This window comes from Zingiber officinale, chromosome 8B (assembly GCF_018446385.1).
Source record: "Zingiber officinale cultivar Zhangliang chromosome 8B, Zo_v1.1, whole genome shotgun sequence".
Classification (NCBI taxonomy): Eukaryota; Viridiplantae; Streptophyta; class Magnoliopsida; order Zingiberales; family Zingiberaceae; genus Zingiber; species Zingiber officinale.
The window spans coordinates 56,876,918-56,900,661 of NC_056001.1; the positions used below are offsets into that span (position 1 = coordinate 56,876,918).

The following is a 23,744-nucleotide window of genomic DNA, read 5'->3' on the forward strand; positions in this document are numbered from 1 at the left end:
AGTTGTTTAAGTCTCTCTATAGGATTTGAATCTGGATATCTTGGTTGATCTCTCTCAGCTCACTTTGGAACTTCTTGTGCCATTGTCAATAATGTGATATGTGAGGAACAATATAGAGACCAAAGTATTTCAAGTTATTGCTGCCAAGCCAATGGTGCCATCTTCCTCAGTGTTGTGTCCAGAGTTTGAAGCTGAACTCCTTGCTCTAGCTGAAAAATGTGAATAAAGAAAAAGGCACCGAAAGAATTAAGTCACTCGTCTACAAGGAAATGTAAGAACCACAATATTAGAAATAATATCTATTCAATTGAGCAATTGAAGATTATTTTGTACTTGGACTCTCTCGTGCAAGAGATATCAAATGATGAGTCAAACAACAAATTCTAATATGAACACAGTAGTAGAGAGTTAAGAAAAATGGAAACCAAAGCTCGCTGTCCTAAAGCAAGGATTCGACCCTTTGGTGTCAGATGATTCTGATCTTTTACCCAAGGATAGAATTGATGTTACCTTTACCACTGACCCTTTCAATGTTGAACTTCCTAACGTAGACAGACATGAAAATATGGAAGAAAATAATAGGGAAGAACATGTAGAGAAATCTTCACTACTTTTGACTTCTGAAAGGCAGTCATTGGATTATGGTTGTATCTTTTGCAACAATGGTATTCTTTTAATAATAAGAAATCACAAAAGAAATACAATTGAAAATTGTCCCATCGACGACAAAAAAAACAGCATAGAAAGAGATTTGGAAAAGAAGAAAAAAAGTTCACCTGTAACGTTTGTTATGATGTTTGTGGTCCTTAGGGCAGCAAGAGCTCTCAATTTATTTCCAGTAGCTGATAGAAGCAAGCCCTTAAGGAGTTGCTTTTGTTCTTTAGGGCTACTAGTTTTGATCAGAGCATCATCAAAAGCAAGCAAATCATTGCTTGTGATAGAAGGGAGGCTCAACATAACCTATGTATAAAGCAATTACACCTCATCACATTAGTCCTAATTATGGGAAGAAAAAAATTGAATCTAAAGTTTGACTTAGCACAAATCTTAGTAATAAGATACCTGGCGTGGTGCAGGATCTCTATCTGCCAGATATACATATATTTCACGACACAATCCAAGGAGGTCCGAGCTAATCATGGCATTGGACTCAAGTGATAAAGCTTGAATTAAAGCAAGGAACAAATCCTTGGAGACAATCTCTCTAAGTTCCACACTGCTTGTTATAATAGCAAGAACAATAATCAACCCACAGAAAGGGATAACTTTATTCACAGAATCGCCATCGGTCCATGCCAATGCGTTTATGCCTATTCTCAATGAGTGCAGAGCGAGACCTTGGCGAGTCATGAGGAAGCTGCAGAGCATAAGTTGGAGCAAAGTAAATATACAGGGCACTGTAATGGAATTTGGAATTTTATGTGCGCCAGGGATCTTACGCGACCAAAGAATTTGAGGCAAAGGCATTCAAATCTTTAAGTGAATCAACACGATTACCAGGTCCAAGCTGCTCTAAAGAAGGAAGCCCAGTGTTCAGAGGTGGTGAAGCCAAAGTCGAGAGAAGTGAACACACTTCTCGAGTCAAGTCACGGAGCAACTTTTCCTCCATCACTTCCACCTTCAGCTCCAGACCAGAAAGATTGCCAAAGCAATCAGGAACCTTTACCCTACCTTCGCATAAAAGACTGGACCATGAACAAGCAAGGGTTTGCTGGCAGTGGATCAGTAAAGGGTGTAAGATATTTTCTAGCCAAAGCTCCCATAAGTTTGGAGGACAGAATTTCACCAAAGGAATGATGACTGAGTGGATAAGTAGTCGTAGATGTCTAAACTCCATTGATTGTACATTATCTGTTAGAGCTAATGCAACAGAATGACTCTCCAAGCATTTAAAGAATGTGTCGCCAACGGTTGTCGAAAGTCCTACTACATTGTAGCTACAATGAATCAAACAAATTGTTATTTTTTAGGTGTGACAAATAAAATATACAAGGGCTGCAAGACAATGAAACAACCATAGAGAGGCAAAGATGGAAATAATGCATGGTATAATATCTCATGAAAATCATTTCTTGGTTAACAAACTCTTTCATATATCATATGGCATAAAAGATTAAAGAAAATGTAACCGAAAACAAAAAGAAAGGATTGTGGACCCACAATTATGCCAGACTCCTATATCTTGCATGCAAAATCTATTAGGATTGCAAGGTTGCAAACATAGTCTCACATTGAAAACATATGGGAAAGGTCATGAGTTTATCATAGAAAGATATCTCCATTGGTATGAGGCATTTTAGGTAGAGCCCAAAAACAAAATCATGAAAGCTTAGACCCAAAATGGGTAATATCATACCATTGTGGAGATATCTTAATTCTTTTGGTCCTAACAGAATCCACCAACAATATTGCTGAATAAGGGAATATTGAACAAAATGACTAGAATGACAATAGGGGTTTCCAATAACTGCACTAAGATACACTTCGAGCCAAGTTATTATTCCAATAGCTTAAAGCTAGTTTCTTGTTGATTCCCCACTTCAGGAATTGGCATTTCCAAGATTGATGATTCAGAATACATTGAATAAGAATGATAATTTAAATTTAAGGAAATTTGTAATGGTATTTATGTACCAATTAACTTCAGCTTGTTAAAGTCCTCAAGTATCAGAAGTAATTGTAACTTATATGGCAAGTGCCTATAATAATTCACAAGTTATGCTCAACATAATATACTCCGCAATTCTGACTATTTCCTACTCTATTAGAAACAGGCATTAAGTTTGTTGAGAAATGAAATTTTAGTTAGTCAAGGAAATATATTTCCATGTGTAGCTTTTGGTATCAGTGCATGATGTTGCTGTGACTTGTAAGTAGGTTGATCACCTTGGTCTCTTTCTAAGTTGTTAATAAGATTCCAACAAGGAACATTTGTTTACCAATGCAGCTTATGGTTTGGCTTCGCATCCTTAACACATAAATAGTGCAAATCGCTTTGGCCATCCAAGCTGCTTCTTTTCATTTAATAAGACATAATTATTGTTGCTAGCTCAACCAAACAATAAGGATAAGGACACAAAAATCTTTCATGCTTCAAAGAAGTAAAGACAAGCACAGCATTATCATCCTTACCCACTGTCCCTGATTCCCTTTAGCCAATTTCTCAAGTCATTTTCACTTAACTCTTCTTCTCTTATTGTGTCAGCCTGGCGTCCATCTCCTGAAGTAGACAGATCTTTTAGCAATTTAGTGCTTTCGCCAAGAAGGCTAGCCTTCTCAGCATGACTCATAGCCTTTGCTGCTCTAATTTCTGCTGGCAAAGCTTCACTTATTGGTGGAGACCATAGAGAATGTATGCATCGTAACAACTGTGGAAGGACAAAAAACAAGAACTCTAAGTGATTTTATAAGAACTTCATAAAGTACATGTAAGGCATCTATCTAATGCCGTTACAAATGCTAGTCTTTGACAATGTGATAACAGTGTAAAAGATTTTGTTTTCCTCTATGACTCTAGGTTCACATGCATTAAGCTGTCAGTTATTTCAACACTAGCTACCAATCATATTCAACATAACATATACGTGGTGTACATTACTTGCATAGAAAGTATGCTAATTGATGAAAGCCTAGACAAGTATAAACGAAGCTTTGTCAAGAGAAACAATATAAATTATGGTAATGTTTCAAGAGAGAAATATAAGAGAAAGAACGCGAGAATGAAAGTGAAACAGAGAAAAAAAAAAGTACTTTTAAGCTCTGTTTATTTGTTAGAAATTTCTTTATTGCTCTCTTTCCCTAGTACACTGATCTCTTTCCCAAATGCTCAATTTTGTCTCTCTTCTTTTTTTTCTTCCTCTCCTTTCTTTCCCTTGAAGGAAACAGAAAAAAGGTTTTGACCTAAACAGAATTAAACATAGATAAATTTGGTTTCAACAATATAAAAAAAAAAGTGAAAGAATCGTTAAGTTAGATGAACCAGTACAAGTATCATATTTTTGATATTTTGGATTAGTCAACAAGAAAAAGAAATTGATGGAGCTACAATAAAGAAAATTAAAACTGAAGGGACAAAATAGAGAGGAGCTTTAAAGTGTGTGCTACCATAGGCTAAAAGAAAATTTCTATAAGATTGCAGTATGACCAATCATTAAAGTCGACAAAGAAGCTTTGACAACTTTACTCACCCTCAAGAGAGGAGGCAGCATCCATGACAAATGAGAAGACATAGCATATGGATGAGTAGATGCATCAGTGGCTTCTGAACTTCCCTGTAGATTCATGGCAGGCTTCTTAACTCCACTTCTTTTGAGTGCCTTCTCAAAAAAGGTCACGTTATGGTAAATTGACCACATAAATTGAGGATCAGAGAACAATCGGGTTAGACCAGCTGGATCAGATAAAAATGCATTTTGCCACTCTGACTGGGTCCATTGCTTGCTCAAAGGTTCAAGCAACCAGGCTAATACTTCCTGATGTTGTTGAATCCTGAAAGCAAGATAACATATATAATATTCATTATTCCTCTCCATAAAGAAAGAGGTAAGAAACAGAATGACTATGGATTGCCAAGGTGGATGATGAAGCAATGACCATCAGAGGAGAAACTTACCCAGAAGAAGCTGCCATAACAAGAAATGCTTCGCCTAAAATATTATGCTCACCCCGCAGCAACCGACCTTCTCCTTGAAGATAGGCCATGGTGTCAGCAATGCCCTACAACATTAGAAGTATAGTTTGGCTAAAAATCCAATTAGTTGGCTGCTAACCAGATCCACTACAACTTTTTTCCAACATTTGCACAAGTAATTCACAACAATCACACAAGTAACACCTACATAAAAATATTCAAGTGAACATTTTTACAAGTTGAGATTTCCAAAAATGGTAACTAATAAGCAAAAAATTATAAATACCACTAGAAATAATATTATGGTTAATGCTTAGATCAAAGAAAAAGCCCTTCTGCAGTTCTGCTACATCTGCATAGCTTGACCCTTTACAAATCATTCTATGGATGAAAAGCCTACTACCAGGATGCCCTTCTGAAAACAAATTATGCATTATGAAGATCCTAGGATCCAAAAACACATGGCAAAACCCAAATTTACACTCACAAGTATTCCACAGCACTAACAGATAGCAGGTATTGGAACAAAACACTTGCTGTTTCTCTCTCATGACTAATATATTATTGGGAGCATTTGCGAGAATCTGACAACTTCCATACCGCTGCTCTCCCTTTTGAATGAGGCCAGATGATTCTCAGATAACAGAAGAAAAGATAATTGACCAGATGTGTAAAGAAATACCTTGTTGGTGCAAAAATACATGTTTTATGTTGATAAAAAAAATATCTTTAGGCAAATTGGACCAAAGTTCGTATAAAATTATCTACTTATGAATCTAGCCAAACAATAGCAACCTTTTTGAATCATTCACAATTTTTAAGATGTTGTCCTGATCAGTGATGATTGCTTGAGTATATACGTATGATGCACATATTTGGTTAGAAGTCTTCTATTTGACAACAAAACTCCTCAAATGCCTTATGAATGATGTGCAATCTTATATCACAGCCATAAACAGTTGACTCTATGTAGCCAACACACTGTGATGGAGAATTTCATGCCATATTGCAAAGTGAATCTGTGAAACATCTGGATTGATAATGAGCTCTAATCAGTTTATGCAATGGTCTATCTCCTATTTCTTCATTGCCATATGCATTTGCTATGTTCCCTATTTATGTAACTTTCGCAAAGGAAAGGACTGCAGTCAAAATCAACAATACAAATAAGAGAATAAGATTTTTTTTTACAAAAAAAAAGTGAGCAATTACAAAAGAGGCAAACCCCTTTACATATGCCAATCTATAAATCTAGCATAAAGTCCCCCAATATCTGTTTTGTGAAGCCAACTAGAATATTTCCTCGAGACTTGTGTTGGAATGTCTTACAAAAATATTCTAAGCAAACTTAGCATATTTGCTTTACAAGTTTATTTGTAAATTTTTATAGGTTGTCATAGTTGCAAATTTTCTACCACGCGACATAACTACCAGACTGGTTGTATGAGCTATGGGTTAAAGTGAACACCATTGATGCTGCAAAGTAAGGATGTATCAACTATCAACTATGCAAAGAAAATATTGCAAATTTCATTAATATCATTGACTCAATAGTCTAAAATGGTTTATTACATAGAGTAGAAACCGTTGAACTAAAGGCATGTATGGCCGATACAAGTAGGGATTTAAGATTGACATTGTCATGGCTGGGATGAACAGAAATAGCATGACATTAGTAGCTATTCAAACACACCATAGGTAGTATAACTTTCATCAATACCTAAGTTGTCACAATTCCTTCCGAATTCAAATTGGTTCTTGGTGCTACAGACCATCTAGTCAAATCCCATAGGACATGAACAATCTCATGACAGAAATATTCATTCTTTTTTGCTTGTATCCAATATTCTGTTGGCTATGTGTGAATCTGATTAGACCTTGAAATGTTCATTATTAGTTTAAGTTTCTCAATTGTTTATTAACTTGTTCACCTTTTAGTATAATCAACATTATCTAGAAATTAATACTAAACATTTGAAAATTAGGAGGATCCAAACAAGCTCAAATCTGAAAGAACTAAGATTGATGGGGAGAATTGACTCATACAATGAGAGTTTAAGAGTCAATCATTGGGATTCAGAATTGAGGCTCCATTGCTAGAGGGCTTTGCCATGGAGCAGTGGTTAATTAAAAGAATTACAGGGAAAACGTTATAAAAAAGGCTACATTAGGTACTAGGGTCCCCTTAAAGAATAAGCATTGGTGCAATACTTGTAGGCATGGTGAATACTATGATTTACCCATCAATCAGTCCATCAAATACAGATGGATCCAACTTTTATAGCCCCACTTCTAGGCTTCCATTGGTATGCATAGAACTGTTAAATGGTACCAAAAGTTAAGGATTACCAGAAGGAATTAAGAAATTAATTGATTAACTAATATCTTTAACAGGTTGCATTTGTTGGCCAGTAAGGTTACACGCACTATTCTAACCAGTTTCCAGCATTGTATTTTAGTCGTTAACATCACAACCCATACAAGATACAATTGTGAATAATTTAATAACTAAAATCAAGATTGTGCAAATTCACAAAGGTTTGTGCCTTTGAATTCATGAGCAAGTTGAAATTACCTTCATATGAGGAAGAAGACTTCTCCCAGCAGCTTTGGCGATGCGGATAAATGATGTACAAATTTGCAGTCTAGCATGTCGAGTATTATTCAAAGAAGGATCCTGCACAATAGTGTAAAGTATCCATAACTCAGAGAAGATAATATAACTGAAGTTAAGATGTTTCATTCCGGAAATAGGCCTTTTGACAAACCTTGATTGCAATAGGAAGTGATGTTAGCAGCTCAAAAAGCCTATTAACAACACTAGCAATTGTGTCGGAATAATATTTGAAATAAGGTCCCAACGAATCCAAGTATCTACAGAGAATTACTGCAAGTGCTGGTTCAGTCCATCTTAAGGAAAGGAAATGTTGAAGAAGACCTGAGTATGGCGGCAGCAGGGAATTTAATTATGCAATAAAGTAACTGAAACATACAAGCCTTCATCAATGACATGGAGCACAAAGGCCAACCTTCAAACGTACTGTGTAATTGCAACTTGGACTCAGCAACAATATTCACAAATTCAACTGAGCCATCAAATATCGCACTGGCAACTGTTTCAAGTCCCATTTGAGCACTCTCTAGCATTGCTAATTCCTAAGGTTCAAACACACACACAACAACAACAACAACAAAACTCTGCTTAAATTAGATCAGGAATAAATTTTGTTTCCAGTAAATGACCTAGGCTTCTACTAATTCAAGTGTCAAACCTGAGCTGACACAGAAGCATGAGCACAATTTTTAAAAATCATAGTAATTCTCTCTGAAACTCTTGTTGCAGCAAGCAATGGCTTTTGAACAGCAATAAGTTTAATAAGCTCCAGCTGTATCAAATAATACAGTACAAGATTGTGAAACTACATCCAATAGTAATCTAACAAAGTATGAGATCTCCAAATTATTATCAGCAGATAATGCCTTCCTCAGTTATTCAGTTATGGAACCCGTGAAATCAACTAGATTTGGGTATAAAACATTACAAGTTGTAAATTCACACATTAATCAAGGGTTCAAAACTGACTAGTGCCTACTAGCTAATACACTTGTACACTCAATAAATTTTTATGATGATCAATCAAACATTATATCATAACCGACTATAAGTCAAAACATGTTGCTGGAGACAATATCCCAGCAACAAATATGAAACGGGCAAAAAAAAAAAAAAAACAGTCACCCATAGGACAACCAGAGAACTTGCAATAACTTCTGCAATTAATTTTTTAAAACTTCCTAGAGGAAAACTATATTTAAAACTTAAATCTGATATATAGCCCACATTACTGATAATCTTTTCTTTGGGAGTGTAGTTTCACCTATTGAACAGTTCAATAAGTTAATGGTTGTAAAAAAAATTTATCCAAAGAAGGCATGAGAAGACACAGCACCTGAAGTACCATATGTGATGTGCAATAATATGTAACATAAAAATGAAATTTTCCCATAGAGAAGGATAAAGAGTCGACCAAAATTAAGGCTTTTTTATCACCAAGGTTTGAGAAGTTTATGCAGAAAGCAATTAGGTTACCACGCAGCTCACATACAATATGGCAACTATGTGGATGCATATGTGATTTGTAATGAAATACCATCTAATCAAGTTTCAGACACATACAAATAAACACTAAGCAGAACATATTGCCACAGTTTAACAAGCATCAAAAACAAATGTGCAAAATTATTAGTCATTAGAAAAGCACACCCTAAAAAACTTCATAATCATAAAACATAATTTAATTTGTCAATCCTTACACTTACTCCAAATTTAGTGGTGGTTCAGTGGTTCTAAGATCCTCAGTTTTCTTCTTGATATACAAAAAAAATTAGAGCTCTCTTGGTCAAGTGCACAAATTTGCCTTAGGCTTATAGTAAATCCCATATAAATCCTTAGCTAATGACCCTTTTTTTCTAAATCAAGATTTTAATGATTCCTTTACACATCTACCTTTTGAATTAAAAAAGATTTAGTCCCTTCTGATGTAATCAGATTAAATATGAACTAGATAATTAAATACACAAACTCTATTCATATATGCGCATATGGCTGCATAGACCGCTTTCTAAGACAATGTTGATGACTAAATTACTGCTGGTATAAGAAAATTGTGGTAACCAAAAGCACTAAACAACTAAACAGATTTAATGCACAAACAAACTAGAATTTTTGTTACTTTTTCTAATGAAAAGTAAGAACTAAAAAATGTCTGGGAAAGAGGAAGACGAAATGTCAGGGGAAAAGGAAGATTTCATATCAAATCTTATCCACAATGAGCATGACGTTGTTCACCAAAAACACGACATTAAAGTTAAGGAGAAGTTAGTCACTAATTACTAATGTAAAATGAGAAAGTTACAGGCTCACGTGATTCTTCCATGTGTTTGATGATACATCTTATAAATTGTAATGCAATAGAAGTCATCATCCGTTCAAGTGATTCTTCTATGTGTTTGATGATGCATCTTATAAATTGTAATGCATAGAAGTCATACCAGCCTAGAGCGATACTGACTGAAGTCAGTTTTTGAATCAAACTCATCATCCCATAGTTCAAAGTCATTCTGAGTAGATAGATTGCCTGCAGATGGATTTTTCTTCAACATTCTCAGGAAAGAAATATCCAAGATAGCTGCACAAATGTCATCATTGACAAGGACTGACATGATAATCTTCTCTTTATCGGAGGGTTTGGAGGCAATTCCCAAATTGCCAACAAAATTTTCACCCAAACTATGTCCAGAACTTTTCCCCTTTGAAACAGGTTCTCTCATTATTACCTGTGCATCGCAGGTATAGATAATAAATGACGCTAGCTGTGTGTTTAAGAAATCCAGAGCAAGAAGTTATACTTACGAGCCAAAAGAGCAAGGATTGATAATGGAGGGCAAACTTTACATGTTGGTAATACTCCAGCATCTGAAAAGAGAAGGTATGCAATTAAAACCTAGATATAACCAACATAATGCAAATAAAATATAAACAAAGAGATTATAGATCCTATGAATACATTGTCAAGTTCAACCAATTAGTAGATTGGGTATTGAGAAGTGTGGATATATTTGCAGATAATAAATAAATAATATAATAATAATTAAATTATCTGCATTGTTGGGTTCATCAAAGAGGGAAATCAGTATGCTGAAAGAGACGTGAGAACTAGAAGTTGTTCATTTGGATGAGAGAAAGTATCAAAAATCCTAGAAAGAGGTTACATCCAACTAAGCAAACGGACAATTCTTCTCAGTTAGAACAGCTGGACAGCAACAGCCGATTCAACTAATAACACCAAGAACCAAATTCCCTGTCAAATTGCATAAAAAGGATCCACCCATGTTTTTGCAAATATTAAAGATCACTTTGAAATTTTCAGGGTCTAGATCTAAACTATAAATGTTATTTATCATTTTCTCATTTCCAATATACCTAGTAATCTTAATGAAACCAGGTTATTAAAAACCACAAAAAGGTACCACCGTCCCATCATTCTGGCCATCAACAATAATACTGCTTTTCTCCTTTCTTATTTGGGCTTCTCTCTCATGAGATCATCCACCAAAATATAAAATCCCTCCAGATTCCAAACTGAGACACAGATCTACCTTGTATTGTGTCAAATGACATAAGCCTAATCTCATTTTATCATCCCCATTCAATGACACCATACCATAAATTAGCAAAGCCCCATCGTACAATTTGTTAAAGAAGATCCCCAAGGGTCTTTACAAACCACCAACATCATCAGAGGCAGTGCTTCAACTTGCTATCTTTGTTGCCCATTGGCTATCCATCTCGCTGGATCATTCAACATGAACCCTCCAATCTCCCATGATCAGCGGGCACCAAAAGCATCAACCCCCAAACCTCTCCTGATGCCGCAAATCAAGAAACAAGCATTGACAACCCCTGTTGCTATGATAAACATATAACCCATTAGGATTTGGTGACATGGGTACAACAACATCAATACCAAGCTCATGTTGTAAACATAATTGCCCCCGTCGTTTCTCTTTGACCAACACAGCTGCTATTGTCCATGTCCACAACCACCTACAACAATAGCAGTCCTTCCTCTCAATCAATCTTGGCATCAAAGGATACCAAGCTGAATCACCCACCCAAAAAACGTTGGCACCTTCAACCCTAATCTCTTCATCGACTCACAAGTAAAATCACCCTTTACTAGCAAGAACTGTTTCTAGCATCACTATATCGCCATCAAATTGATCACTTCTTTCCAATCACCACCTCGTGTTTGTTGTAGTAACAACTAGCAAGATCTTTAGATCGCACAACAAGAATCATGCAGAGGGAGACATGTTCTGCCATAGGCCATTGATGAGAAGGAAGACAAGGATTGTTTTTTTAATTAGTTAGAACACCTAGTGAGCCCTGCTGGGCCCTTAAAAAGAGAATTATTGTTTTCTAAACAAGTATATCAAAAAGCTGTGCCCTATCACTTCATAAAACCTACGGAGACCCGATGTAAAGAATTTTGTACTTAAGGAACCCAACTTTAACATTACCCACACCTGATACTTCTGGAATCTGATCTATCAAACATTGAGCGAAAATGCTACTCATTTCAACAAATATGTTGAAGGGAACTATTTGAGCATCATCTGCATAATATAAGAAGGCACTAGGTCTCACCTGTTGAAGAAATTGAGAAGTCATTGCTCCATCACCAGTAATACATTGCACATTGGAAGAAGCTAAAGTTACCATACACTCACATATAGATTCCATAAACTCAATCTCAGTTTCATCAATTGCACTAAAGTTTGACTTAGATTTATTGAAAAAATCTCTTGAAATGTTCATTAAAATTTGGAAGACAGACATCATTGCAGAATCAAACTCCACAGCTGTATTATCAGTGGGCCTTTTCCTGTATGTACAAGACAAAGATTAAACATTGATCAACCATAGCACTGACACAGATTTATTCTGATGCATACATCATACCTTTGAGAAAGGAATTTAAAAAACTCACAAGCATGGAGGCGAAATTCATTATAAGGCAATATGCATCCACACCTGTCAGGAAGAAATGATTATCCCTATCAGGGGCAATCTTCAAGTTATCTATTTTTTCTAAATAATAGATGTTCAGATAATAATATATGCATACCCATGGATCAAACCATATTTTGCAAGATCAGGCACAGGAGCCCATTCAGTATACGCATTTACAGCATTCAGAGAAGCTATTACTGCAGTTGTGTGTTGTTTTGCAGCATCTAATTGTTGTGCCATGAACTCTCTCAAAGCAGCTCCAAAATGTTTCTCAAGCAACTAAAACAAAAGTTTCTCTTTTACTTGATTAACAATATCCTTCGTCTTAACACTTTGCCTAACTAAACAAAATAACCTCTTTTTTACTGAGGTTCACCAAACTTACAGTGTATAATAGTGGTAAAATTTCAGCCAATGATTCAGTAAGCCCACGCAACAATACTCTTCTCCTGTCACCTGTTACACTCCCAGAAACATATGATGTCATGAAGGTACTATTTTTCTTCCCATTAATCTATATCCACTAACAACTCAATTGTGGAAATTAAAAATTGTTCCCTAAGAAAATCTTATAGAACCTTCTAGGTCTTCATTATGAACTGTGATGTCTTCAGGAAGCCACCTCAGCACCATGGCAACTAACTCAGCCTGATTCAAAACAAACAATATACCAATCATCAAGAAAAGGGCAGCCCGGTGCACGAAACTCCCACCATGCGGGGTCCCGGGGAAGGATCCATTGTACGCAGCCTTACCCTGCTTTTTGCAAGAGACTGTTTCCAGGATTCGAACCCGTGACCTTTTGGTCACATGGCAACAACTTTACCGTTGCGCCAAGGCTCCCCTTCAATATACCAATCATCAAGAGCAGAGCTAAAATAAAAAAGAGACTAGAAAAGAAAAGACATTGAAGTGATTAGTACCTCAATGGGACCTTTGGCTGATAGAGAAACCAGAGTTGGTAGAAGTTCATGCCAAAGTGCTACTCCTTCTCGTCGCACAACCTTATGCCAGCAAAGGCCAATGATATAACTCTATGCATAATGTAGAAATATCATTGTAAAGATCAGGAAATAAAAGCACCTCAGCAACTAAAGCAGCTGTTTGACTCTTCAATGCCCATTCCTCCTGATGGTTCACCACCTCTGAGATTATACTAATTGTAAGGTTTGCAAACTCTCTCCTTTCTGTAATGTTGAACTCATCCCATCTATATCGAACCAAATGCTACAGAAAATACAAGTAAAATCACCATACTGACATCTTGTTATACATGCAATATAATTATAATTCTTAAGTAGCTATTGAATGGTATATGAGGAAAAAGAGTTATCCCAGGACTACGGAGATATAACAGATGAAATCTTTCTCCATAATACAAAAATTAGTTAGCAGAGATGGAATTAATCAGACCTAAAAAGGTGCAGCAGTTAAGAAAAAGGTACCAATTTATATATTTATATTGTTAGCAAGAACTAGCAACATATCAAAGTCATTCATTTACAAGCAAACAAAATGAAGTATGAATTATCTATACCTAACTATGTTGAAAAAAGCCATAAACATAAGCTCAAGTCAAAGAATAACCAATTAGATATAGATGACTAAAATTAGCATCTAACTTTTAAATTTTAAAAAGTATTTCAAATAACTTAAGCTTATTTCAACTGATATAACTCTATATTTGCGCAGGGAAAATTTTTTGCATGCACATCATTGTCAATTTTGAGACTCCGCCCCTTCTTCTCTATTTAATATAATCGAAGATTTTTTTTTTCTTTCTTTTTCATTACAATGAACTAGGTCATTTTTTGATGGGTAATGTTCATTCTAACAAGCAGAACCGAATTTTTTTGATAGAATTTATTTCTTAATTGTATAAAATATGAATCGTCCTAAACCACAAAGGACTAAATGAATACCATGTTTCTTTTATAATCAATTCAAATATATGATACATATTATTTTATATGAATGGCATTATATTATGTAAAGTACAAACTGTGAATCATATTATACTAAAAAAAAATTATGCTATAATCTGCAACAAATGGATTTAGTGAATTTGATTATATGTATTCCCTTTTAAAAGGATGTGACCGTTAAAAATCAAGCATTTCCCTTTTATGTTCAATGTAAGATAAGGATCAATAAGCACAGACCTGCAACATCTTAAACCCATGTAGTCGAATCTCAGAGGTCCAATCACTTCGAACTAGGAGAAGAGATGTGCTAGCCAAAGTTCGAACATTCCCACTCTTGACCTACATAGCATAGTGAGAACAAAGACCAATGTCACACATAAAAAATTCAGATAGAGTAACCTAGGCATTGATTAAGTCATTTTAACAAAGCACCTAAAAGTTAAAGATGGCTATGCAGCAATAATCAAAGATACACTAGATTTCCCTAAGTATGGCTATGAAACAATAGTCAAAGATACACTAGATTTCTCTCTAGTAATGAAACAGAAACAGACAATTAAACAGGGAATAATGTCTAGGAATCATAGTCATCCATATGCGTTAAGAAGTTGTAGAAATAATTGAAAGAACTTGACTGGATAAGTATTCTCAAACTTCGAGTCTGGCCCCAATTTCACATGCTACTCTTCATATGCTACAAACTGAATGACCATTTTCTCCAATACAGAAATGAACCCGACGCAAATAGCGTTATGTGAATTACAAAAATGTAAAAGGAACCAAACATCACGAACATCTCAGTTATGCATATCTTTTTCTTTTTTTACATCTTTGAGCAACCACATTCACTATTTATCTTTTGAATGCATCAGATTTCAACAAAGAAAATGAGCTTTGTAATGACAAGGAATATGTCTAGCCTTGTAGTCAGCAAATAGTTTATTGCTTGGATTCAACTGCATTATATAGGGCATAATTTTTTGCATTCTCTTCATGAAGCACTACATTTAAGGGCAGTACTACAAATATATGTGTGCGGTTAATTGAACCTCTTTTGTTGGTCTCATCTTATTCATTGATCATTTTCACTACAGATTTCTAAAATATAATCGATTTTATAGTGTGAAATCAGATTTCAACCGGGACAACTATATCTAATAATGTAAGCCAGGTCATTAAAAGTGAACTGGAATTCTTGTACATAATTTTTTTTTCATCAAACACACTGTACGGGTAGTGTTTCTGTATTTAGCAGAGTGATTAACCAAGGTTCTACTTTCCTCAACTTATCCTACTCATCCGAAATATAAGCTCTTACAGCACATAATCCAACCAGTCTTCAAGTATAGAAATCACTAGAAATTCAGTGACGCGCATTTCCAAATGTTCACAAACAATGTATTAATTTTCGTGTTTTCATCTTATTTTGCTTCCTGGATTCACTCGACCACGCCCATTTTTCAAGGCTGGAGTGGAAACTTCATGGCAAAATGAGTCGTTTCTATAGTAGAATTGCAAAAGAACCCCGATTGAACATCTACAAAGTGCGAACAGGAACCGATCAAATTAAAGCAACGAGCGATTCAAGAGAGTCGGGTGCTGACGGATTCCAAGTAGGCGACAGCGGCCTTGCGGGAATCGGGGGGAGAGTTCCAATCCAGTGCGGCGGCGATGGCTTGGGCGACGGTGGCGGCCGTGCTGCTGCAGTCGTCCATGGCGCGTCCAGATCGATCGACCAGTTGGGGCTTTAAGCAGTAGACTAAGCGATCAATCGCGTCGAACGCATTAGGGTTCGAGGGAAACGGAATCGCTAGGAGGAATCAGGAACCGCCTTCGCCAGTGACGGTGAGGAGAGAGAGAGAGAGAATGGGAAAGAGGGGATTAACGGCGGTGATTTTGGATATTTATATTCATGAACAAAAAAAATTTATTGTCATTAACGGCGGTGTTAAATTTTATTTAATAATTTCATTTATTTTAAAAAAAAATTATGATTATGTAATTCTAAAAAAACTAATATAAATTATTCATGAGCAAAATGTTAGTTTTCAAACTTATCAAAAAAAAAAAAAAAACTAATACAAATTTATTCAAGAACATCAAGCTAACTAGAGGTGTCGAAATGAGTTCAGATCCTCTGTCCCTAGATTTCTTTGTCCCCGTGTCCCCTTAACGATCGGATGAATTAGATTATATCTCAAGGATGTCTTGCACATCACGAGGATACTACACACATCTTAAAGATGTCATGATGCCTTGAGATGATGGATTGGAAGGGGACACGGGGATAGAAAAATTTGGAGACAGAGGATCTGAACTGTGTCGAAATAGACCAAATTCATGCCCCAATCAATCCAAATTTGTCAAACTTATTTTAAAATAAAATATAAGAAAAAAATATAACTAAAAAAAAAGTTTTTATATTTAAAAATAAATTAAAAAATTTAGAGGTCAAACCTAGAAGGGGAAACTTGGCGCAACAGTAAAATTATTTGATCAAAAAATTATAGATTCGAATCCTGAAAACAATCTCTTGTAAAAAATAGGATAAAACTATGTACCATAAATCTTTTTCTGAAACTCCACATGACCGGAACTTCATGCATCAGAGTGTCCTTTTAAAGGTCAAGCCTACACCTCTATAACGAGATGTGACTTGTAAGTGAGATATCACACTCGAGATAAACAAGTCATCCTGATTAGTTTCTAGAAATAACTCCACAAACTGAACAATATTAACCTTGCTATATGAACATTTTCTATTTCACAAACTAGGAGCAAAATGGCAAAGAAACAACAAAAGTTAATCAATCACAATCTTCAATCTACTTCAAAATCATAATGAATTAGAAGAAACTAATTCCATTCCGTGACAGTTAAATCGGTTGGCACAGAGTTCAGTTGCAAGCTGATGGTTAGTGCCAAAGCCTTGTGCATAATCCTTTGTGCAGCAATGGTTTCTCCCCTGTGCATATGCCATCCATGAAAGCATCCATCAGTTGGGCCACCAGACTCTCAGGTTCGTCGATCAGAACATCGATGAACGTGCTAACAACCCTTCGTTCCTGAGGGGTAGCTTTCAGACTGAACCAAGTGAGGAACTTCACCCGGAACTCCTTCTCCATGTGCCCCTCGCATTCCAGCCATCTGATCACCTTGACGCAATACTCGTACTGTCTCTCTGCTGATTCCTTCTTGCTGTCAGAATCCGGTGTGTCATTGGCATTAGCCTCACAAGGCATCAAACTTGATGGCAGTGTTAAATGCCTTTCGTTGTTGTCACTGGCATCCTCGGACGGTAAAACCTTGTGGTGATTGGCATGGTTGTTATCACTGTTGTTTGTAGAACCTTTCTGTGAATCTGATCGAATGATCATCGGTAGCTCAACCATGTCCCGTTCCTTCTTTGAAAACAAAATAAATTCTTCGCCAATGTAAGCACTACCGGAGTTCCGGGTTGAGCATTGGCCGCTGTTGCCAATGAGGCCCTGTGTCACACATTTGGCCTCCCACTTACCAAGCTCCTTGATGCTACTAAAAGGAGAAACTCTGAAGTAATATTCAGTTGTAGGGCTAAGTCCCGATATCATAATCTTCGTATCCGGCCTCAGTACAAGGCAGGTGGGTTCTTCTGGATAGCTTACTTCATCGTACTTTCGATACCAAAGCGAACAACCTATAATGTTTTCTTCGAACATATCATCTTGGGATTGAAGAGACACTACGACAGAGAATGGAGATATGTCTTCAAAATCAATATGGAATGCTTGGAAGCCTTTACCAACTGATCGAAACAAATCATGAAACAGTCAGTGCAGCAAAGCAACGGACAGAATCTGAAGTAACCACAAATAGAACATGAAGAGAGAAAATCGCACCAGGAGCATTCGGTAGGTCAGAAGAAGTGGTAAGTAGGGAGTCTGCGGCCTCCAGCGCAGAGGCACAGAGCCTTTGAACTTCTGCACCACAATTAAGTCGGTTGACTATGCCCCGTGCCATTACCGTCGAGACCTTGGCAAGAGGTCCAACTTCTTTCTTGAGTATCCTTACAGCCAAGTTGACAACACTTTGTGGCTCTTTGTAGCATTCAGTTCCTTTGAGCATTTTGTGAGACAGAAATAAGCGCTCACATAATACATCAACTCGCCTAGCCTCCTTTGCAGCAAGCATCTGTTTTCGCCAGCATCTGCAGAAATGACGCAAAAAAAGTCTGTTAAACACTAGCACAATAGTATCTTTGCCAACGTGAGTTATTCGATAAGTTCTATGATATGGCAATAAAGTGAAAAACACAGCAATGTATGCTTGAATTGCAGTAAACGGTAAGTAGAATGGCAATATCATTGAAGTACTATAGTTATTAAATAGTATTTGTCATGCAAGATCGACTAAAATGACATAAGTTAGAAATCATTGTGTTCTAAATGTCAATTACCCAATCAGCCAATTTGCTTTCCCACAGCAAACACAATAGAAGCTGGCATCCAATTTTGGGGAACACCCAGTCTTTGATATGCCAGCTTTTTCATGCTTAAGGGCACATTTCAAGTGGCATGACATACCACATGATTTTCCACGATAAGGAGGATCTGAATTGCAAAATAACCATAGACTAGGATCCTTGTTGTCATCGTAATGATGGCAGATGCAGCAAGAACATCGCTTACAGTATCCAACATCTAGAGTTAATGTGGCTCGACAAGCTGGATTTTGGCAGATTAAGGTGGTGCTGTGCTCTTCTGTGACTTTCACCATAGCATGAGTTGTTATATCAGGAGCAATCTGTATCGCAATTTCTTTTTTCCTTTTCTTCTTCAATCCGTTTTGACTCTTTGGTATGATCGATAAAGGGCTTGCTATATCTTCTTTTCCAATATTTCGAGAAACTAGCTTAAGCAAATGTTCAATCATCTTAGGCTTGCTTACTCCAGTGTACTTCCTTTCTCTTCCCATCTCAGCACAAATTAGTTGGAGAAGCTCCCGACGACTCCACGACTGGAGAATTTCAGGTGCACTGTCAGCCCACCGTGATATTTCATGAACTAGCTCTCTCTTCTCCTCCAAATTTAGATGGCTGCATTTTGAAGGGTCTATTACAAAACCTGGATATTAAAAGGAATGTCAGTTATCAAAAAGTTTCAGTTTCAAAGAATAATTTATTTAAGTGAAATTCTGCAATACATATGGAAGTTTTACCTTATATTTCCATAGCTTTATCATGTAGAATAAGTAATCATGAAATTTTAGGAATTTCAACAAAACACAATGACTAAATACAAATTGATAGCCATCGTGCCCGGTAACGAAGAATTAAAACATAGAGTTGTCAGTGAATGTCTTATACGATAATAACCTAAGTTTACCATGAAATTAGTCTAAACAAAGCCAAATAGGAGGTGATGCAAAGCTTGTAGAAGAATACTCAGAGCAGATGGTCTGAAGATTGATGATACTTTTTGAGTTGCATTATGCTCCGCTCTTGCTTTTGATCATAACTTGAGGCAAAAGGACATCTGGTGGTAGATGGAAGAAAAGAAAATGCTCCGGCAATTTAAAGCAAACAACTGAGTCAGTTGCATGACAAGAAGACAAACAGACAGGATAAGCACATAGTGGTAAAAGACAAGGCGAAGCAAACAAGAAAAAGCACAGTCAAATCTGAGGAACCGTCTCATCATAAACTCTCAACTTGCGAGTCAGCTCATACCAGAAAGCCACTTGCTATTTCCTCTTTAAGAGTCATGCTAGGTCCTTTGATTTTTGAGTTGGATAAAGCAGCCAAAAGCTGTTACATGAGCAAAATTCGTAATAGATTTTCAATGACTTAAACGACATGATATTGGATTCTTCCAGAGAAGTGATAATGTCATAAATAAAACAAATATATATGAATGCTTTGCAGGAGAATCTCTTTGCCAGGTTCCGGAACTATCTTGAGCAGTCTAATAACCACTTCTGCCACCAAAATTATTCAAGAAGAAAAACGAATCTTGTTCGTAATATGAGGCTTCATCTTGTAGTACAATGGCATAAGAACACAAACAACTGTTTAATGGTGATCTCAGTAACTCTATGTCAAAAACATTTTAGCCTCAATTGTCCACTGTTTCACCCTCAAAATTACGCCAAACAATCGGATTTATCTTTCTGAGCACACTTTCTGAAGGTTATAAATTCAACGACAATAAACCATCAGGGAAATAGAACTAAGCATCCTGGAAAGAAGGCAGGATGACGCATACCAGCATGCATGGGCATCCTGTTCAAAAATTCTAAAAAGGACCAATGAAGATTTTGCATAAGAACAATTCAAGAAGCTCCCGGATTTACTTTCGAATAGTCTATTTCTGCATTAGGAGCATACTACATGTAATATCTTTGATAGAAAGAAAGATCTGAACTTTATCCTAAACATTGGATGAAAACTTTCATGCAACAGTACTACATACTCCAGTGCTTTTACAAGTAAATCTCAAGTGTCCACACTCTTCCCGTAACCTAATGGCTGAAAACTCCATGGAGCAAAAGAGCTAAAAGGTTTTCAAGTGCACAGCCAGTGTGGCATCTAAGATACAAAAAAAGCAGGTGAAATTCCAACATGAAAAGAATTCCTACAGTTTAAATTTTAGGCTTTCCGTTATTTGAACAATCCATTCCAAATTTGCAACTTGGAAGCAAAGCACCCTGCAAATAATACTCCCTGAGGTTTCTCCAATATATACTAGAACGAAAAAGACATTTATGCCAGCAATCAAAGTCTTAAAGATCTAGGCGCTGGATCATGTGTTTCTCAGTAGAGTATTCACTGTTCGAGTATAATTCTAAGATCAACATCTACTGTGTCGATCCTCCTTTCCCTTCAAACCTAACACCCGGAACTCCCAAGAAACTATATATGATAAAATCAACTCAAAAGCGATAAGCATCTTCAAAATCGAAGCCAAGGCGAGACCTTCAGGATCTAAAATCTAAAAAAAGGGGCGTCACAGCGGCGTTTCGTCAATGCAGCGGAAACCAGAAAGAGAAGCGGGGTAAAAAAAACTCAAAAGGCAAAAAAAAAAAAAGATGAATCTTTCTTACGCAGGACAAAGCGGTCAGAATTCTGAGTCTGGAAAAACGAAATGCGGCTAAAAATGGAAGGAAATGGAAGTAGAAGGACGGCATTGCGGCATAGAAGGGAAAGGCACTGACCTGAGAACGTGGCGGCGTCCATGGCCGATTGGAGATTCCCCGATGCTGGCTGAGTTGACGAGGAAGATGAAGACGAAAAGGGGGAAAGGAAAGCGAAGCCTTTTCGACGGAGCCACGCTCGCTCGACGCAGACGCAGCAGCCTTGGCCGGTTTGGCGAGGCGTTTTCTCCAAACGGCAAAAGGAGAAGATAAAAAAAAGTTGCAGTAGTTAACTTCTAATTATTACGGTTATATTATAAAGACAAATTTTCAAAATGCTCCTTACTATTTATTAATCTTCAAAAACACCTCTCCAAAATTTATTTTAATAAATATTGTCACATGTGTGTCAGTCGTGACAGACACAAGATTATAAATAATAACTAATAATGGATAAAAATAAAAAAAAGGTCCCCACAAATATCTCATTTGTAAAAAAAATAAAAATAAAAATAAAATATTTCCCATTTTAATCTATATTATTATACATAAAATACTATGCAATTAAAATATTCTTTATCACTTCATCAACATTATTTACCTTCATAGTCGAAATTATTTTGAACCTTAAATATTAAATCATAAATTCTAAAACTTTAAATCATAAATCATAAATATTATTATATTAAAATTATTTACACTCTATTTAAATTATTTAAAAGAAACGCTCATTTAACTATTTATTAAATGTTGAACTTGCTTTTGATTTTTACTCCGTAATAATTTAAATTTTACCTTAAATGTAACACAACTAACGCAGGTGAAAAAAATAAAAATAATAATAAATTAAACTAATCAAATCATATTTTATTATTATTTTTTAATATAATTCCAAATTTAACTAGAGAAACCATGCATAATTCAACCTAATCAGAATAAAACACAAATTATTAACCAAAAATTTTAAAAATAACCCCCCAAACTTTGTCTATTTACTTAATGAAGGAGAACTTGAAGAGCATGTAGTGCTTGTAAACTTGGCCCGGTTCGTAAATTTGCGAGGGGAAATTTGGATGATTGACCGCATCCGGAAATCCCTGCGACTCCAAGCATAGACCGGCGTGGATCCCATACACCCGCCCTGCTTTTCCCGTCTCCGCCTTCAGAAAATTGCCCGTATAGAACTGCAGGCCGGGCTGGTCGGTCCACAGCTCCAGGACCCGGCCCGACCGGCTGTCCAACACAGCCGCCGCCAGCCGCACACCCTGCCCGTCCGCCTCCCCGGAGAGGACGTAGTTGATGTCGAACCCACCGGGGAGTCTGCGAATGCGGGGGCCGAGCTCGGCGGTGTCGCGGAAGTCGAAGACGGTGCCGGAGACTGGGGCGATTACGCCGGTGGGGATGAGGTCGGCGTCGACGGGGGTGATGTGGTTTGCGAGAAGGCGGATCCGGTGGCGGAGGACGTTGCCGGAGCCGGCGAGGTTCCAGTACGAGTGCTGAGCCAGGTTGATGGGCGTGGGCTTGGTGCGGGGGACGGCCCGCATGAGGACGTTGAGTGTGAAGTCGTAGTCGATTTTATACGTCACGAAAACGTCCACGTCACCGGGAAATCCTAATCGATTAAAAAAATAATAAAAATGTCAAATAATTTAATTTTATGAATACTTTTTAATAAAATTAAAAAAAATGCGATGTACGGAAATAAAATGCCCCATTAAATTATTTTAAATCACTGAAACGATTTTGATAATAAAATAAAAAAATTCAAGAAATATCAGGGGTATTTTTAAAAAAATGCTATTACCTTCTTCTCCATCGAAGCTTCGATAATAAAATGTGATGTACGGAAATTCCCCATCTACTTTCTCTTTTACGGTCCAAATAACTCGACTAAATCCTCTATGCCCACCTTTATTATTATTATTAGAAATACAAAAAAATATATTATTTTTTATTTTTTAAAAAAATATAATATATAAATATAAAATTAAATACCGTGGAGTGAATTATTGTCATCGTTACGATACAAATGATACTTCTTGTCATTTAAAGTGAATGTGGCATTTGCAATCCTATTAGCAACTCGCCCGATCAATGCACCGAAATAAGTCGTGTCGTTCTGCGATAACGAAAGATGTATTTTAATCGTGATATACCGGAGAGAAATGTATGTCATTGATGTATAATTCTTACTATGTAAGGGCCGATTCCATCATACCCGAGAACGATATCGTCTAGCTTCCCTGTTGAAGCACAATGCATCAAATTAGTATTGAATTAATGCTTATTCAAATACATTCATGAATGAAGCTTTTGATAGTAGACGAGCACCTTTGGAGTCGGGGAGAATGACCGAGACAATAGTCGCACCCCAATTGGTGACCTTGACAACGAACTCTCCTCTCGTGAGCTCGTAAATCGCTACCTTGTTCTTTACCGGCGAGGAGGTGGTGCTGCCTACCAAGGCCAAAAACAAGAGGGGGAAGAGAAGGAAGTAGTTCAT

At 36.7% G+C, this 23,744-nt stretch overlaps 3 protein-coding genes across 5 annotated transcripts; all 3 read right to left on the reverse strand.

Annotated features, from left to right (window-relative positions):
* Positions 1 to 22: 22 nt before the first annotated feature.
* On the reverse strand, positions 23 to 16,006 carry LOC122015844 (protein HASTY 1-like). 2 transcript variants are annotated; one of them, XM_042572907.1, is made up of 22 exons: positions 15,736 to 16,006; positions 14,369 to 14,470; positions 13,290 to 13,433; positions 13,130 to 13,210; positions 12,785 to 12,854; positions 12,592 to 12,662; positions 12,322 to 12,485; positions 12,156 to 12,227; positions 11,841 to 12,078; positions 10,044 to 10,106; positions 9,683 to 9,967; positions 7,903 to 8,016; positions 7,672 to 7,786; positions 7,399 to 7,568; positions 7,206 to 7,307; positions 4,613 to 4,716; positions 4,188 to 4,488; positions 3,133 to 3,368; positions 1,440 to 1,937; positions 1,063 to 1,357; positions 777 to 960; positions 23 to 209 (listed from the first exon to the last, which is right to left on the reverse strand). In XM_042572907.1, exons 1-22 carry the CDS (start codon positions 15,844 to 15,846, stop codon positions 130 to 132), a joined length of 3,600 nt encoding a protein of 1,199 aa, XP_042428841.1. In that variant the 5' UTR covers positions 15,847 to 16,006; the 3' UTR covers positions 23 to 129. The 2 variants fall into 2 exon arrangements, with proteins under 2 accessions (XP_042428841.1, XP_042428840.1); XM_042572906.1 differs by having other exon boundaries at positions 7,660 to 7,786.
* Positions 16,007 to 16,857: 851 nt separating this feature from the next.
* Positions 16,858 to 21,522, reverse strand: LOC122014766 (VIN3-like protein 2). Of its 2 annotated transcripts, none has more exons than XM_042571185.1 (4): positions 21,323 to 21,522; positions 18,567 to 19,233; positions 18,010 to 18,317; positions 16,858 to 17,915 (listed from the first exon to the last, which is right to left on the reverse strand). In XM_042571185.1, exons 1-4 carry the CDS (start codon positions 21,342 to 21,344, stop codon positions 17,047 to 17,049), a joined length of 1,866 nt encoding a protein of 621 aa, XP_042427119.1. In that variant the 5' UTR covers positions 21,345 to 21,522; the 3' UTR covers positions 16,858 to 17,046. The 2 variants fall into 2 exon arrangements, with proteins under 2 accessions (XP_042427119.1, XP_042427120.1); XM_042571186.1 differs by lacking the exon at positions 21,323 to 21,522 and adding an exon at positions 19,554 to 21,295.
* A 711-nt stretch (positions 21,523 to 22,233) lies between these two features.
* LOC122013860 (galactose mutarotase-like) lies at positions 22,234 to 23,744 on the reverse strand. Its single transcript, XM_042570076.1, has 5 exons — positions 23,573 to 23,744; positions 23,435 to 23,484; positions 23,237 to 23,360; positions 23,046 to 23,150; positions 22,234 to 22,853 (listed from the first exon to the last, which is right to left on the reverse strand). The coding sequence occupies exons 1-5, from the start codon at positions 23,742 to 23,744 to the stop codon at positions 22,234 to 22,236; spliced, it is 1,071 nt and encodes a 356-aa protein (XP_042426010.1).

Bases quoted from the DNA above. Each gene is read 5' to 3' on its own strand.
- LOC122013860 (XM_042570076.1), bottom strand. From the start codon at position 23,744: ATGAACTACTTCCTTCTCTTCCCCCTCTTGTTTTTGGCCTTGGTAGGC. The intron at 23,485-23,572 runs GTGCTCGTCTAC...GTGCTTCAACAG, and splicing joins CATTCTCCCCGACTCCAAAG to GGAAGCTAGACGATATCGTT. The intron at 23,361-23,434 runs GTAAGAATTATA...TCGTTATCGCAG, and splicing joins ATGGAATCGGCCCTTACATA to AACGACACGACTTATTTCGG.
- LOC122015844 (XM_042572906.1), bottom strand. From the start codon at position 15,846: ATGGACGACTGCAGCAGCACGGCCGCCACCGTCGCCCAAGCCATCGCC. The intron at 9,968-10,043 runs GTAAGTATAACT...TGCGATGCACAG, and splicing joins AATCCTTGCTCTTTTGGCTC to GTAATAATGAGAGAACCTGT. The intron at 3,369-4,187 runs GTGAGTAAAGTT...GTCCTTCCACAG, and splicing joins TGCTGCCTCCTCTCTTGAGG to TTGTTACGATGCATACATTC.
- LOC122014766 (XM_042571185.1), bottom strand. From the start codon at position 21,344: ATGGACGCCGCCACGTTCTCAG. The intron at 18,318-18,566 runs GTAATTGACATT...TCATTTCTGCAG, and splicing joins AAAGCAAATTGGCTGATTGG to ATGCTGGCGAAAACAGATGC. The intron at 17,916-18,009 runs GTGCGATTTTCT...TGTTTCGATCAG, and splicing joins TGACCTACCGAATGCTCCTG to TTGGTAAAGGCTTCCAAGCA.